Source organism: Euphorbia lathyris, chromosome 4, assembly GCF_963576675.1.
Source record: "Euphorbia lathyris chromosome 4, ddEupLath1.1, whole genome shotgun sequence".
NCBI classification, from domain to species: Eukaryota; Viridiplantae; Streptophyta; class Magnoliopsida; order Malpighiales; family Euphorbiaceae; genus Euphorbia; species Euphorbia lathyris.
Window position 1 is genome coordinate 38,340,331 of NC_088913.1, and position 18,526 is coordinate 38,358,856.

An 18,526-nucleotide genomic window follows, 5' to 3' on the forward strand; every position below is an offset into this window, starting at 1 on the left:
GTATTATTTTAGTATAATTTTATATAAATTGAGTATAACTTTAGTATAATTTAGTATAAATTGAGTACAATTTTAGTATAATTTATTATAATTTTATTAATTTAGTGTAATTTATTATTATCATTTGTATTAATTTAGTAGTATTTTAGCATAATTTTATAAATTGAGTATAATTTACATTATTTACAATTTTATTAATTTAGTGTAATTTTTTTTGTAGACGGAGCGGCCTACTAGGGGTGGGAAATCCATCCCGTCATCTGCTCGTCGTCTAGATATGGACGACGATGATGATACACCACGGCATACGAGATTGCGTGGTATAGATATATCTGGTCGTAGGCGGAGAGGGGCTGCGACGGAGCAGGTGAGGAGGGGGCCGATTGCGGATCAGCCCGATATTCATGGATCAGAGGGGGCGACTGATTTTGAGGACTACCTGGATGTGGCAGCCCGGGCAGTGCGACAGTCTGCAGTTGCATATGATCGCGAGGTTGAGGAGAGCGATGAGCAGCCGACCCCGGGGAGACAGCCGACCCAGCGCGTAGGAGGTCGTTTTGCGAGTACATGTATTTTTTATAATTTTAGTTATATTTATAACTTTAGTAATTTTAGTATATTTATAATTTTAGTATAATTTTAGTATATTTTATAATTTTAGTATAACTTTAGTAAAATTTTAGTATATTTATAATTTTAGTATAACTTTAGTAATTTATAATTTTAGTATATTTATAATTTTAGTATAATTTTAGTATATTTTAGTATAACTTTAGTATATTTATAACTTTAGTATAATTTTAGTATATTTATAATTTTAGTATAACTTTAGTATAACTTTAGTATATTTATAACTTTAGTATAATTTTAGTATAACTTTAGTAATTTATAATTTTAGTATATTTATAATTTTAGTATAATTTATAATTTTAGTATAATTTTAGTATATTTTAGTATAACTTTAGTATATTTATAACTTTAGTATAATTTTAGTATATTTATAATTTTAGTATAACTTTAGTATAACTTTAGTATAACTTTAGTAATTTATAATTTTAGTATATTTATAATTTTAGTATAATTTATAATTTTAGTATATTTTAGTATAACTTTAGTATATCTTTAGTATATTTATAACTTTAGTATAATTTATAATTTTGGTATAATTTTAGTATAACTTTAGTAAAATTTTAGTATATTTATAATTTTAGTATAACTTTAGTAATTTATAATTTTAGTATATTTATAATTTTAGTATATTTTAGTATAACTTTAGTATATTTATAATTTTAGTATAACTTTAGTATAACTTTAGTATATTTATAACTTTAGTATAATTTTAGGGAGTGTTTGGTTGTGTTAATTGACACCATGGAATGAGAATGTGAATGAGTTAATCCCATTTTTAATGTTTGTTTTACTAATTTTAATCATGAAATGAGAATGTGATTCCAATAAATCATGGAATGGTCATTCTTACTCTTACCCATAGTTATCAAGTTGATTCCTGCATATTTCCCCCCTTACCCATTTTCTACCCTCCACCACGTTATCCACCATATTTCTTGATGGGTTTTTATGTTTTTTAACCAATTTTTATTTTTCATATAGAAAATAATATAACCAATTTTATTATACTACAACCACGTTTACTTTGTTTTTATTTTTTGAATTTTATATTCCTATAGTTTAATGTAAGTTAATATGCAGTGATTTTTTTTTTTGAAAAATAATATATTTTTATACATTGGTTCTACATATATAATACATTGGTTATTATAGTATATTATTTATATTTTAATTCAATTAATTTGCTCAGTTAGTTTATGGGTAATGGTTTTTATATTTTATTGATTTATTAAATTTTTAATTTTGTGAAAATTATGATTCCAATTCCGGAATTTGAACCAAACACTCTTAAAAGTGATCAGATTCCGATTCCGGATTAAACCAAACTAAATAAATAAATAGTCATTCCAATTTTGATTCCGTAACATTCCGATTTCGATTCCAATTCCGATTCCGAAGTTTGAACCAAACGCCCCCTTAGTATAACTTTAGTAATTTATAATTTTAGTATATTTATAATTTTAGTATAATTTTAATATAATTTTATAATTTTCAGGGACAAGCAAACGTCCCAAAGCTAGTGAGGACGAGAGCTGGGTAGTTACTTGCACCGGTTGATGGTGGTCCCGTTGATGGTTCCGTGATTCCTAGTTTTCTAGGACATGTTGCCTCACGGATGTTGGGAGGGGAGATTCGGTCGTTTCTGACATGCTATAATAGATCATCAGCATGCAAAGATTTGTGTCAGTGGTTTTCTGATGCGTCACCCGAGGTAAGCATAATATAGTGTGTCAACATTTATTGTAATTTGTATTTTTAACTATAAACATAAAAAACATTCAGTAATTGTATAAATTGTATATGTGTCATTTTACAGCTGAGGGAGATGATCGAGAGGACTGGTTTGTCTCACCTTCCACATGCCATGTTCAAGAACCTCGACACTTCGCTGTTGACTGCATTCTCATGCCGTTCGGGGAGATGACTATCCAGCTGCATGATGTGTGGCAGATTCTTCGGATCCCGATCGACGGTCCGATGGTGTCCGAGTCTCCCCCTACTGACTCGCTTCATGCCATGTGCATGATGATGTTTGGGGTGAGTCAGGCTGAGCTTCTGTTGCTGACTAGTCATTTATGGAGAGGTGGAGGTGTATTTGTTGGGGCTGTACAGGGGCTTCTCACCGAGGGTAGGGATGACGCTACTCGGACCACAGCGTGGATGTGGCTTATGCTTGGATCCACTCTGTTTGTTGACAAGAGTGGAGATAGGATTAGGCCGGCCCATCTTGCTGAGGTTTACAGCAGTGTCAGCGGGGCAGCTGGACTATCATGGGGGTCTGCTACACTAGCCATGTTGTACCGGCAACTGGGGATAGCGAGCAGGGGAGACTGTTCAGGTATATGCGGATGTTTGACTCTACTGCAGGCATGGATATACGAGTATTTTCCGGTGTTCCGACCGTATAGAGGAGCTCACTTGATCCCAGCTGACCATGCCCGTGCACTGAGATGGGAGGTCGGTGTACCAGGCAAGACGATCTCCCGAGTAGATGCTGAAAGGAGTCCCTGGTAGAATAAAATCAGAAAGACCAAAGAAAACGGCTCTTCTGCTCAGAAATGAAATGTCTCAAATTCAGGATCTTCCGCTGCACGGATCCTTTCATGGGCAGCTGGATCGTATGACGGCGGCAGAGGTATTTTATAAAATTTTAGAATTTATTTAAGTATTATTTATAGTATATTATTATTTTTTTATTGAGTATTACTTTTTTCCAGGTGACGTGGTTGCCTTATGGTCCTGTCGCCGATGATGATCGGCTTCGAGTGTCCTACGCCGGTTGGATACGGTGTAGAGACATCGTCGAGCCGTATATGCCCGATCGAGCGCTGCGACAGGTCGGATATATTCAGCCTATCCCAGCTGAGCGTATTAGACCTGATAAAGCAGTATGACCATGGAGATCTATCGCGTATAAGCTCACGCATTCCTTAGTCACAGTTGAGGATACGTGGCGGAGATTTCCATCGGCTCGGGACATTGATCGGAGGAGATGCCGACCCGTTGGATACGATCCCACTGCCTGTGAGCCTGATTATATGGACTGGTATAGGCGACATTCGCATCCCCATCTCCTTCATGCACCACAGGCTGCACCGGTACAGCATGCTCGCGCCAACAACGAATTTGTAAGTTTATTATTATTTAATATTATTATTTAGTATTAGTTTATATGTGTTTAATTGTTAATATTTATTTATTTATTAAGTTTTATTTTTTTTGCAGTGGGTTAGCTGGTTGTGGCGTGTCATCCAACTATCGGCTACCCACCGATCTGACGAGGATGTTCCACGCATTAAGAGGGAGATGGATGAGTTTATGGATGCGTGGCGTCGGGCGAGCTGAAATTTTGTTGTAAAAATTCATACATTTTAACATTTTTTGTTGTATATATTATATTTAACCATTTACGTTTATAAATGTTTATGTTTATTAATGTTTATTTTAATTTTTAAGTTTTCTATTTTTATTTGTTACGTACAATTCTGTAGTTACGGGCTTAACGGCCTATTTACGGATTTCACGGCCTATTTACGGGTTTAACGAACTATTTACGGGGTTAAAAAGTAATTTTTTTTGCCAATCCGACACGCGGGCGTGTGGATATCACGCCTTACCGCGTGGTCGGACGTGATAGCCCCACGTCCGACCTTGCAGTGAAGCGTGGGGCTATCACGTCCGACCACGCGGTGAGACGTGTGTATATCACGTCCGACCACGCGGTGAGGCGTGATATCCACACGCCCGCGTGTCGGATTGGCAAAAAAAATTAGAAATTCCCCTCCCAAATTCCATGAAAGGACATTTTCGTCCTTTCACGAGGCTAGGGGTGGGAATTTGGGGCTAGGTTTAACAACACCCCATAATTAATATTTTTTTCATATAAGAAATTGTTACCGAAATAACTGAATAAATTAGTTGACTTAGAGTTAAGCTTGATTAAAATTGTGGATTACTGAACTCAGCCATGAATTCCCATCCCTAGCCCCGTAAAAAGACCAAACTACCCTTTACCCAAAATTTGAAAAAACACAAAACCTCTCAAATACCCTACACACTCTTTGATCAAATCCGGACTAATTTGTGAACCAAAACATGGAGTGTAACAACAACCGTAAAGGGAAAGCGAAAATAATAAGATTTACCGTTTTTGTTTTTTTGATTTAAGTTAAAAATTGAATCTGTGGGTGATTTTTTAAAAACGCCGGAATCGCAGTCGGGCGTATGAACATCGCGGCCGACCTACGGTTCCGGCGTATGAATATCACGCCCGACCTGTGGTTCGGGCGTGAGGCTATCACGCCCGCACCATAGGTCGGGCGTGATATTCATACGCCCGCACCATAGGTCGGGCGTGATGTTCATACGCCCGACCTATGGTTCCGGCGTGATGTTCATACGCCCGAGGGGTTTTTGAAATGTTTTTTTTAAAAAAAAAATTATATTTACGTTTTAATTAAATTGTTAAATGTTTACATTAATTTGGGGTTTAATTTATATATGAAATTTTGATATTAATTCGATTATAATTTATATGTTAAATTTTTAGATTAATTTAGTGTAATTTTGTAGACGGAGCGGTCTACTATCGGGGGGAAATCCGTCTCGTCACCTGCTCGTCGTCTAGATATGGACTAGCGGACTAATTTTTTTACGGGTTTAATTCAACAACGGACTAATTTTTTTTACGTAACAGGTATTTACGGATTTAATTCAATAGCGGACTAGCTATTTTTTTTGCTCTCCCGACACACGGGCGTGTGACTATCACGCCTCACCGTGTGGTCGGGCGTGATAGCCCCATGTCTCACCGTGTGGTCGGGCGTGTAGCGATCACGCCCGACCACACGGTGAGGCGTGGGGCTATCACGCCCGACCACACGGTGAGGCGTGATAGTCACACGCTCGCATGTCGAGAGAGCAAAAAAAATAGCTTTTTACTCCCCAAAACCCATGAAAGGGTATTTTCGTCCTTTCACGGGGCTGGAGGTGGGAATTTGAGGTTGGGTTTAACAACGCCCTTAAAATTTTCTGCCACTAGAATTCATTTCCCTCTTCCCTCACTGTCACCAATAAAAAATACTTACTATCAAATTTCAGTCTTCTCTTTCTTTTTATATGTCAGAAAAGTGGGCCTCAGGTTGCGGTGGTTGGAATAACGGTCAAGGATCAGCCCGGTAGCGGTGGAGGAGAAGAAGAGGGCAATTGGGAGGTGCCTGGATGAAATTGTCTGGAGCCGGATACTGATCAACTTTTTCTTTTTTTACTCGCTTGATTCTATTCTATGTATCGAACTGGTGCCAGCAGCAGTTGGGGATTCAAACATTCTTTCATCTTTTATTTTGTACGTTTCTTCTCTTTATATATGTTTTACTGCGTTTGGTTGCTGGGAAAGAACATGAACATTGCGTTATCTCGACGGAAATCTATTTCACTGCTTTTTACTTACATCATCAAATTTATACTCTCGGGGGACATGGAAGGCCAGAACGCAAATAATATCATTAGGAGACTATTCATTTTGTTTTCCTTTTATTAATTTTTGTTTGTATTACTGATTATTTTGTTGCTAATCATCTGTTGCAGCTCATCTTCACATGTATATTATCTGTATCTTGTTCAATTCACTTTCGGATTAAAGTCAACAAACTACAGGTAAATTTGAGAGTCAATAGGTTTATTCAGAAGTTTGAAACAATTTGAATGGAATTGTCAAATGTTAATTAGGAAACGGATAGAATGTAAAACTGGAAAAACAATAAAAATAAAAAGATATGAGCGATTCTTTAGTTGAGTTTGGTGTTCACTCAATTCTCATGAGATATGGCTCTTGTTATTGCAGGAAGATATTTTTAACCTTCGTGCAACATGTAACAATCAAAATGGTGTTAGCAGTAACACCAATGAAGTTTTGCAGGGTGTTGATTATAGCTCATTTTATTTCAAAAATGTTGACAGTAGAACTATTGGTGTGTATAGTGTGATATTCACACTCATTATTCCATTTTTATTCTACAAAAATCTTGCTAACCGTTCAAAAAACAAGACTCTTTCAAATGGAACAAAGAGTAACAAGGGGGAAGCTCTTTTAAAGAAAAGGATTGCATATAGGGTGGATGTATTTTTCTCTGTTTATCCTTATGCAAAGCTGCTTGCACTACTCGTTGCAACCATAATTTTGATTGTGTCCGGAGGCTTGGCACTGTATGCAGTCAGTGATGCTAGTAGCTTAGCTGAAGCTGTTTGGCTTTCATGGACATTTGTAGCTGATTCAGGAAATCATGCAGATAGGGTTGGAACTGGCCCAAGGATTGTTTCTGTATCTATAAGTTGTGGAGGCTTGCTGGTATTTTCTATGATGCTTGGACTAGTCTCAGATGCCATCTCAGAGAAAGTTGATACTTTGCGGAAAGGGAAGAGTATGGTTGTTGAAACAAACCATATACTAATTCTCGGATGGAGCGACAAATTGGTAATTTGCTCAAGCAAATTTGAACACTGATGCCCATTTTTTCTTCTAATTTTTTAATACATGGAAGTCAATCATGAAGTCATTAATAAATCATATATCATATATGTACATCTTTTGGATTCTTATGAGATGTATTACCTTAGTAGCATTTCCACATTGAGGTCTGTTACATGAAGATGGGTCTCTTAAAAAATTCTAGACATGGTTTTTGTTATTTAAATGAATTTGTAGAGTAAATTCAGCATGTCACATCCTTTACATTCTTTCTTTTTCTTAATAGAGCATATTAAAACAAGGTTGAGCCAGTAATTCTTTGTTTGTCACTTCGCTCACAATCTGTAGTATGGTGGATATCTCGTGATATGGAGATATATAGCTATGAGTTTCTTACAACACTCTGATGTGATTAATATGGAGATATATAGCTATGAGTTTTTTTTACCTCTTATGTGACTAATCATCTGTCGTATAACCCGTAGAAGGTTTTATTCGCACTGGTTTTCTCTTAAAAACTTTAAAATGAACCTGAAGGCACTTGAAACTATTACGTTTTAAAGGCTACTGAACAGATCCAGACTTTCTCCTTTGCTGCTTATTTTGTTTGAAAGCGAGTTTGACTACAAAAATATTGATGTGTTTACTTAACAGAAAACATTAAACAAAATAAGAATGCATTTTGTTTTAGGGTTCACTCTTGGAGCAACTAGCATTAGCAAACAAGAGTAATGGAGGCGGCGTTGTTGTTGTACTAGCAGGAAGAGGTAAGGAGGAAATGGAGATCGATATAGCTAACTTAGAATTTGACTTCATGGGGACTTCTGTTATATGTAGAAGTGGCAGTCCTCTCATCCTGGCTGACTTAAAGAAAGTAAGTTTTGTGACTTTCCTTTTTATATTTTTCTGTTAACTTTTTTGGGCTCTTTGTTGTTGATTTTTTTTCTTTCTTTTTTTTTTTCTTTTTTCTTTCTTTTTTGGGCTCTTAGAGGGCGAGCCTTGGCGCAACGGTAAAACGTTGTTGTCGTGTGACCAGAGGTCACGGGTTCGAGTCTTAGGAGCGGCCTCTTGCCAATTAAATTGGCAAGGGAAGGCTTGCCCCCAATACACCCTTGTGGTGGGACCCCTCCCCGGACCCTCGCTCAGCGGGGACGCGTAATGCGACCGGGCCGCCCTTTTTTTTTTTTTTTTTTTTTTCTTCTTCTAAATGTGAAGGTTTCAGTTTCTGAGGCACGTGCTATCATTGTATTAGCATCTGATGAAAATGCTGATCAGGTTCTTTCACGGCGTCCTTATCCAATTCTATTTTGCACACATTTGGAAGAAACATTTTTAAAGTGTCTATGATTGTTACCAGAGTGATGCATATGCTATGAGGGTTGTGCTCAGCCTAACAGGAGTTAAAGAGGGTTTGAAGGGTCATGTTGTTGTAGAGATTCATGACCTTGATAATGAACCTCTCGTGAAGCTTGTTGGAGGGGAACTCACTGAAACAGTTGTTGCTCATGATGTGATTGGGCGTTTGATGATTCAATGTGCTTTGCAACCTGGCCTTGCGCAGGTTACTTCTAAATGACTTTTCATTATATTTCGAAAATATGGAAGTCATATAGTTCTTCAATTGAGACATTTGATTGTGCAATTTTTCCTTCTTATTTTCCAATATTCTCCTTTACATAAGAAGTATGCGCCTTCATACTTTTTTTTTTGAAGAAGTTTTTGCCTTCACACTTAATAACAACATATTGACTGTTCTTAGTTATTGTCATACTTTACAACGGAGCATCAATTCATATCAGGAAGTTGATATTGATAGTGAAAATTGCTATGGGCTGGATTTGTATCTACTATCTAGGGTAGGAACAAACTAATTTGGGAGAAGAGGCACTCCTTTGAAGATGCTGCTTGCTACGGGTGATGACATCTCCTTTCATTGGTAGCACATATGTTTTTGGCTTTGGTTGCCCCTTCATACAATTTGTAGAATTTTGGTGCCTTGTCAAAATATTTGTTTACTAACAAGAAACCAGCTCTTCAATGCTTGCCTCTCCCCTCCAAAAAAGACCAAATTCATTCACCAACAATACCTCTGGTTTTCTTCCTATGTTATATATGTCCTCTCTTCTCTCACTGCAAAAGCACTTCTGACCCAGAAAAAGTCAGTTCTCATCTTGCTATGTTTGATATTCCTTATAGATGGAGTAATGGCCATTTTGTCTTTGGATGGTTACATGCAGTGCATCCATATGGCATTTGAGATCATATAGCCTTCTCTAGTTATGTTTATGATTTTTTGGCTATATGATTTTGACTTCTCGTTTCTGCCTCCAAAACCATTGCTATGTATATTTATTTATCAAGCGACTTCCAAGTATTGCACTCTTGATGAAGATCCCTTTTCATGTCTAATTGTTTGTTACATCTAATATTTAACTTTTTCTCTTTGTTTGGCCAGATCTGGGAAAATATATTAGGGTTTGAGAATTCAGAATTTTACATTAAAAGATGGCCTCAGTTGGATGGTGTGCATTTTGAAGATGTGCTCATTTCATTTCCTGATGCAGTTCCTTGTGGAGTTAAGGTTGCTGCAAATGGTGGGAAGATAAAACTGAATCCAGATTTTGACTATGTTTTACAAGAAGGGGATGAGATTCTTGTCCTAGCTGAGGACTACAACAGCTATCATCCTGTTCCTCTTCCAAAGGCAATCCATCATTGCACTTGATATAGCATGGAATTGGAGTTATATCTGTAATTGTAATGTATTCTGCATTAATGCTTAGCAGCTTGGGAGTTAAGAAGTAGCTGTTGCTAATGGCAACAATTAGATAGAAGGCAAACATATTAACTTAAAATTAGAAACGAAAGGGGCCAACAAATATCATAACATTCACTATACTTATTTGTACCCACCTGAAGCTGGTATCACATTTTTTTCTTAGTGTGTGTGTGTGTGTATATATATATACATATATATATATGTATATATATATATATGAGAGAGAGAGAGCATCACACACTGCTAGTAAATTACAGTAATGATCAATTTTTGCATCACTAGACTTCTAATTTCATGCATCTTATCTTTGACGTATTTAGTTCTCCTTTTGAACTATTCTAAGCATTATCTTTACTTGTGCATTTGTGAATAGGTACATAAAAGTTCTTGTCCAACACTTATTGATCCTCCAAAATATCCAAAGAAGATACTGCTCTGTGGCTGGCGGCGAGATATTGATGATATGATAATGGTATGCAATGTATAGCTGTTTAGATGATGAAACCTGTTAGGATGCATTTAAGTTTATATGATTGCGTGGTTGAGAGTCAATAGAAGATATCTGTTAAATGTTATAGAGATTAGCATGACTTTTTGTTTGTGCTTGTCTCGCAGGTTCTAGAGACATTTGTGGCTCCAGGTTCAGAACTCTGGATGTTCAATGAGGTCCCAGAAAAGGAAAGAGAAAGGAAGCTTGCTGATGGTGGACTTAATGCTCCTGGATTAAGGAACATAAAACTTATTCACCATCAGGGAAATGCTGTCATTAAACGACATTTGGAAACTCTTCCTCTGGAGACTTTTGATTCTGTAAGTTTGCATAATCATATCTTATTTTCTTCAGTTTCACTATGAGCTTGGATGTTGATTTGGCTTTCAAACAAAGCTAATATTTACAAGGGATTGGTGTATAAAGGTTATGATTTAAGACTCCCTTACAAAAATGTTACTGAAGCCATATCTGGTTATATGAAGTTTTTGAATGGAAAAACGCTTTACGAAATTAGGGTCTGCTGATTTTACTGATTGTCTATGAGAAGGGATCCTATAATAAAATGGATGTTAGTTTTACACGTTTTTAAAATTATTTTAGTTCAGAACTAAACAAGAGTGTTGAAGTCGCTTGGTGCATAGATAATTTTGTGTCTCCCTGATGTAATGATGTAAATAGTTCCTTCCCACTCCTAGACCCCACCTACCAGGGCAACAAAAAGTTCGTATATCATGCTAATACCACTCTTTACTTAACTAGCAGGAAAGACCTTGTACATTGGACAAACTATTTTGTAGGCCTTCCATGTCATTGTCCAAGTGAGTGCTGAGACCATGCCTTTCCTTTTATAGTACTGTTGTTTTTAGTCGCAGAATAGTTACAGCTGAAGTTTTCATTAATAAGTCCATTTTCTAATCTAGAATTCTATTCTGGAGTGTCAAAACTTAGGTTTGGATGGTTATTCGATTTCTACAATCCAAACTTTTGAATCCATGTTATATAACTCAAACTAGTTTTGCTGTAGATCCAAACCATGTTATTGGATTGGGTTCTTTTTATGTGATTGGATTGGTTTCTAGGTTTATAGTGAGCAACTAAATAATATTGCCATATATTTTAATTAATTTAGATTCACTTTTTATGTACACTTTTTTTATAGTATATAATTATAAAAAAATCAGTTGTTTTTTAATATTAACTACGTTTACTTCAACTCATGATCCTATTTGTAGATTATTTTTTATTAAACTAATTTGAGTGGTCCAATCTAAAGCGTAATCAAGCTTAAATATAATATTTTGCATCATTAACTCTTTTATTCATATATAAGTTTTCCAAAATTCATTTTCTTCAATAACAAATTAGTATGAATACTACCCTTTGTCTACCTAAAAGTATATTTCAAATATTGGTACTTTAATCTCGCAAAGAAAAAAAAAAAAAGAAGAAGAATATAGCCAGATCCATGAGTAGCTAGGCCCCATATGTAACATAGATTTCACACGTTACTCAATGTTTGCATCTCTTGAAGTTGACCTTTTGTACACAATCAAGGACATTCCCATATTTCTTCCGCAGAATTTGGCCTTTCTTTTCTTCCTGATGATCTGACTTTTTTTTTCTTTTAGATCTTTCTGATATATTTGAAAAAAAATCCTTATATAACACATTTGTATGTGTGATTTTATTGCAATTCATGTTTTTTAAATATATAACAAACTTTGAAATATGGCATTATGTTAGTGGTTGGATTCATTAAATAGAGATAATTTATGATTGAAGCAAGAATTTCCCATTAACAAAGTAATGCATTATCTGTAATAAAAGAACAAGGAGATAAATGCTCAAAGGTCTTATAAAAATATTCTGATTTTGCAGAACCTTGTGCATCTCCATCCTGGTTGATCAATCAAATCAAACGAGTTTATCTTTTTTGAAGAGCCATTTTGCTTTAAGTGCGGTTAGAAAGTTTAAAAGATAAAGGAATTTAATTGTCTGAATATTATGTTTGAATAGTGCATAAATTGCAAAAACTGTTTTTTTTAACTTGAAAAGTCAGAGACTTTTTAGAAAATGAAACCATATCAAGTCTAAGTTTATCAATAAGCTCAAAACAGATTGTGCAATCATGTGATTAGAAACCCTAATGAACAAGATAGATATTGTACATAGGCTGCACATGGTTGGTTAGAGTGAAAGAGATGGAAGTAGAATCTTAATGATGAGTATCATGAACACTTGGTTTACGAAAAGAACCTTGACTTCTTCCTAGTAAGGAGTGCTTGGAGAAATAATTATATTGATTGTAAGGTGATCCCTGGTGAGAGTACGACAGCTCAATTTAGAGTAGTGGTGCTTGATTTTCGAAGTAGGAGATGAACACCACAAATGGAGACTAAGATTAAGTGGTGGAAACTACAAGGGGAGAACCAACAAAAATTTGTGGATAAGATGACTACAAAAGATATTTGGTCTTGTAACATGGATTTAGATATAGATTAAGTGTGGACTAAGATGGAGCAGAGTATAAAGGAAGTAGCAAAGGAAGTTCTAGGGGAATCTAAAGGTAGCATGCCATCGGGTAAGGACACATCTTGGTGGACCAAAGAAGTACGACAAGCAATAAAGAGTAAGCGAGGATACTATAAAATATTGGGAAAATGCAGGAGTGATGAGAACTACGAAAAGTATAAAGGGGCTAAAAGGGAAGCAAAGGAGGTCATACGAGATGCAACAAAGGTGAATCGGGATCTGTATAGAAGATTGGATACAAAGGAAGAGGAAAGAGATATATAGAATTGCCTGTATGAGAGATAGGAAGATGCGAGGTCTCGGAAAAGTTAAATGTGTGAAGGATCTGGACCAAAGAGTCCTGGTTGGAGATAAGGATATCAATGAACGATGGAGGTCCTATTTTGATGACTTATTTAATGGAGATCGCAGACAAGATGTTGGAGATATAAGTATCCCTCACGATATGATAAATCGTGACTGCATACGGAGAATTCAAAAGGGTGAAGTCAAAATGGCGTTAAAAAAGATGAGATTGAAGTAAGCAGTAGGATTTGATGACATCCCTATTGAGATTTGGAGATGTTTGGGAGAGAGAGGAATCGAATGGTTGACGACTTTCTTCAACAAAATTTAGAGAAGCAATAAGATGTCATTGGAATGGAGGAAAAGTACCCTAATCCCTTTATATAAGAACAATGGCGATGTCCAAGATTGTGCCAACTATCGAGGAATCAAACTAATGAGTCACACTATGAAACTTTGGGAGCGAGTGATTGAACAAAGGTTAAGGAGGAGGGTGAAGATCTCGGAAAACCAATTTGGCTTTATGTCGGGAAGATCAAATTCATAAGATGTCGATGGCGGAGATGTGTATGTTGCAATGGATGTGCAGTCATACGAGAAAAGACCGGGTGAGTAATGAAATAATTAGGATAAAAGTAGGGGTTACATCTATTGAGAATAAAATGAGGGAAAACCGACTAATGTGGTTTGGCCATGTAAGACGAAGAGCGCTTGATGCGCCGGTTAGAAGGATTGGAGAGTGGCAAAGGATGCAATGGTGAGGGGTAAGGGAAGGTCTAAGCAAGCTTGGAAGAGGGTGATGGAGAGTGATATGAGTTTATTGGGGATTGAGGAAAATACGGTAGTGGATAGGACGGAGTGGAGGGAGAGAATTTATGTCACTGACATGGCTTGATTTCACGGTTTCGTATGATGGTTCATGTTAGCCGACCTTGAATCATTTCGGGACTAAGGCTTTGTTGTTGTAGTATAACCCAATCAAATCACATAAAAGAGATTTTGTTGGTTTAGTGGATTTAGTTGAGAGGGTTACACATCTTTTAAACACTCCTAATTCAATATATCAAAATGCTGCAACTTCCGCATTGTCAAAAGGACTTGCAACAATCTAGCTATTTTGGGCTACGTTGACGCATCATTTCCAAAAGCTTTGCACTTTTGGAAATTTTTATTCCTCAAAATCCATTCAAATAGGATATAAAAACTTGATAACAACATAAAAGAAGCCAGCTCACTGAACAGCAGGGAAAGTATTAGGCGATAACAATGGTGAAGATCTTGATGCCTGAGATCGCTCAACCTAAAAGTTTGAGCTTGTAATTGGAGAGGGATCATAATCTGTATAGAGTTGTACATAATGATACGGGGGACTATTTCAAATTCCCTCTCATTTAGGCTTGAAAAAACAAAAAACAAGCGGAATATAATTATTGAAAACAGTAATCTAATGAATGATCCAAGTTATAGAACAGTGAATTTGTGATTTTATTCAATAGAACATGTACACTAGAAAATAGTGCACCCAGCTGAAAATTCATGTGGGAATCATGTGCCAGTGATGTAGGTGCTGTATTTTCATGTGCGATGCATTCATCGGAGAATTCCTCAATTGCGTTACTGATACTGACTCTCATCGAACAGATATTAATCCTTGCAGATGAGTCATTGGAGGACTCCATTGTGCATTCCGACTCACGATCACTTACTACCCTTCTCCTTATACGAAATATACAGGTAATCTCTGATGCTTCTTGCTTGCTTAGGTACGTGAAGTCGCTGAGTTGCTTTAAGATTTTGGATGTCCCTTTCTGCTGTCTTTATACTGTAATTTATGTATTTGAGCATTTGAAAATACTATGGTCCTAGTGGATATCTGTTACTTACAACAGCTTGTAACCTTATCTGCATAAATATGTTTGACTACATATTGCCCCTTATTGAGTATGTTTTCCATTAGCATATTTGAATCTTTTTCCTAGCATGAAGCAGTAACTTTTGTTGTTCTGCTGTGAGATCAACAAATAACCTATCTTAATTTCTAGTTCACTATCCTTAAGAGAACGTTAAGTGAAATTTAGTTCTTGCATCTGATTCTCTTCCAGCCTCGATTAGTATATCTCCTGTTCTGACGGACATAGAAATTTGTTACAGTTGTTGCATATTGTGTTATTGCACATAGAATCATTCCATGCCTATTTTGAAATGGATGAGAAACCTATGTGTGTATGTATATATGCTAATATAATTATTGATGTGATGTTTCTCTTCTTCCTTGGTCCATTGCAGTCAAAGCGTCTCCCTCATAGAGATACAAGGTTAATGTCGTACCCGCTTTCTGGGTTATCTCATAGCTCTTCAATTCATGAAATGCAGCTGGCTTCAGACAAGTCAATAGTTATAAGTGAAATCCTGGACTCTAGAACTAAAAACCTGGCTTCAGTATCCAAAATCAGTGTTTATGTGCTGTCAGATGAACTAGTATGTATGGCTTTGGCCATGGTGGCTAGAGACAAACAAATAAATCGTGTTCTTGATGAACTGTTTGAGAAGCAGGTAAATTCCATACCCTATAAAATGTTATAAAGGAATTTGATTGTTAGAGTAAGTTTTGGGATGTGAAGAATAAGTTTAAATTTTGCAGGGGAATGAAATGTATATTAAAGCAGCAGAGTTTTACCTATATGCGCAGGAAGAGCTGAGCTTTAATGAAATAATGATAAGGGGTCATCAGCGGCATGAAATAGTGATTGGGTATCGGCTTGCAAACAAAGAGAGTGTGATAATTAACCCTCCAGATAAGTCTAAACCAAGAACATGGTCCCTTGATGACGTTTTTGTTGTCATCTCCTCCATGTATGACTCACTCTAAATAAATGCAATAGCAACCATGCTGTCTTTTCTTTATATATGCACAACCCCTTGCTTTCTGCTCAACTGAAACTTGGGAATTTTGATCTGAGAATACACAGTCGTCCCACTAAAAGGAGATGATGGTAGAGTTTTTAATAGTTCTAGGTTTTAGTAGCATCTACTTTTTTACATATCTTATGCAAAGTCAAAGTCATAATGCAATATTTCTATTTATTTTGTTGAATATCAAACTACAAGGTCTTTCATTCCCTTGTGAGGTGTAATAATATCTCATTAGAAGGGTTGTTACTTTCAAAATTTTGTAGGATAAAAAAAATATTAATTAATAATAGATATTAAATTCGTAATTGTTCAAGACCAAAAATGTAATTTGTTAAGATTAAAATCATAATTTTACCATTACAAAAAGTAAATTTATAAATTGGATTTAAAATACACAAAGTTTTGGATTTAAGGGATAAATTTTTGGTTGTAACTTAAAATTGGTAACAACCTAATTTTAGTTACAATCCTTTTAGTTACAATCCCTTTAGTGCCCTGATTGTTACTAGAGATGTAGAAACTAACAATCAAGCGGATGCACTAGACATGTTTTTAGAAATAAATAAGTATCAAACTATTCTAAGTTTTTTTTTTTTTTTGAGGAATTATTAATTTAGTTTTAATGTATAAAATAACACTAGTTTAGTTACAACAAATTGTGCAATTATATTTCAAAGTAACCGAACTTTGATGCCTCAGTGTATTAATTTCACAAACATCGCGGGCATCAAGTTCCATTGCCTATAGCTATAATTATACCATTTCATAAACTTTAAAGCTAAAATAGTGATAATTTATATGTTTTGTTCGAAAACTTTAAAATTGCTTTAATACTTGGCCTAATACACAAATAACCTCTGAACTTGTCCAAATGTTGCAACTGTCCCCTTCAACTTTCAATTGTAACAATTTATCCTTTAAACTTGTCCAATTGTAAAACATAACCCCAAATTGGGAATTTTTTTACCCCGTATTTGAAGCAACCGTAAAAAAGTTTTCCCGGATTCGTATCACGACAAAGATCTAATTATCATACTCCACTAGCGTTGCAGATTTTGTATTTCACGTGTTTCTTTAATTGCAGTCCATGTCAGCAATTTGGAGTTGTGTTTTATAATTGGACAAGTTTAAGGGGTAAGTTGTTACAATTGGACAAGTTTGAAGGGTAAGTTGTTACAATTGAAAGTTGGAGGGGCAGTTGCAACATTTGAACAAGTTCATGGGGTTATTTGTGTATTAGTTTATCAATTTGTTTTATAACCTCTCCATGTTTGCTATTAGTTTGCTACTAATATGCACAAACTTTTTCTTGTACTATTATTGCGTATAAATTTGTTCATTTTCAAAACTATTTCAATACTTTATCCATTTGTTTTATAAGCTCTCCATGTTTGCTACTAATATGCACGGACTTTTTCTTATACTGTTATTACATGTAAGTTTTTTTTTTTTTTTTTTTTGGAATGGTATAACTTTATTAAAGAATCAAAGAATCGTTACAAATTGCCAAATGTAAATAAATAGGAATAGCAAAATCACTGAAAAAATTAGCATTGGACCGGGCATGGCGTGCCATGGCATGAGCCACCCCGTTCGCTAATCTAAGGACAAAAGCCACAGAATAATCTTGGCGTTCTGATATAAAATTCCGGATGTCCTCAACGACTCCTCCTAAGGCCATGTTCTTTATTACTTAATTTCAGTAACAATCAGTTCAGTTCAGTTCAGTTCAGTAGTAATCAGTTCAGTTCAGTTCAGTTCAGTAGTAATCAGTTCAGTTCAGTATTCAGTTTCAGTATTCAATAATTTATCATAATTTATTATAATTATTATATATTATTATTATTTATATATAATTTATTATTATTATCATTATTTATTTATAATTTCAGCAATTTATTATAATTATTATAATTTATTATATATTAATTTATCTATTTTCATTATAATTATATTTATATATAATTTGTGCTTTGTCATTATATATATTATCATTATTTATTATAATTATAATTATTTGATGCAACTTATTTGCAAATTTTGCGAAAAGTAAATAAATATTATATTAATACGTTTACATTACAATGCTTTAAAAAATTAACTGGCTCAACTACCTTAATATCTCAAATAGTGCAATTTTATCCCTAATATTAGAAGCCAATAGCAATTTTACCCTTAACATTGATAAATTGAGTCAAGATTTTGTATTCATATGAAAATTCATATTTAGACGTTAGGAGTAAAATAACCCCGGACCCAAAACGTTAAAGGTATTTTTGTACCTTAATACTTAATTGTAATAAAAAGTTAAGAGTGTGTATTCATATAAAAATTTGTATTTAATTTCATAGGCTTTAAATTATATATAAATTTGTGTTTGTATGTAATTTATATTTTTAATTTAAATTAGACTCATTTTTATTTAATG

The 18,526-nt window shown here is 35.0% G+C and overlaps 1 protein-coding gene across 4 annotated transcripts; it reads left to right on the plus strand.

The window, feature by feature from the left end:
* The first annotated feature begins 5,689 nt into the window (after positions 1-5,689).
* On the plus strand, positions 5,690-16,119 carry LOC136227579 (probable ion channel SYM8). Of its 4 annotated transcripts, XM_066016275.1 has the most exons (11): positions 5,690-5,974; positions 6,217-6,285; positions 6,473-7,102; positions 7,788-7,970; positions 8,454-8,657; positions 9,552-9,800; positions 10,249-10,347; positions 10,491-10,685; positions 14,827-14,919; positions 15,472-15,738; positions 15,827-16,119. In XM_066016275.1, the coding sequence occupies exons 1-11, from the start codon at positions 5,915-5,917 to the stop codon at positions 16,052-16,054; spliced, it is 2,277 nt and encodes a 758-aa protein (XP_065872347.1). In that variant the 5' UTR covers positions 5,690-5,914; the 3' UTR covers positions 16,055-16,119. The 4 variants fall into 4 exon arrangements, 3 of the variants coding, with proteins under 3 accessions (XP_065872347.1, XP_065872348.1, XP_065872349.1); XR_010688131.1 differs by lacking the exons at positions 15,472-15,738; positions 15,827-16,119 and adding an exon at positions 12,247-12,328 and having other exon boundaries at positions 14,827-14,892; XM_066016276.1 differs by lacking the exon at positions 15,827-16,119 and having other exon boundaries at positions 14,843-14,919; positions 15,472-15,642.
* Positions 16,120-18,526: the final 2,407 nt, after the last annotated feature.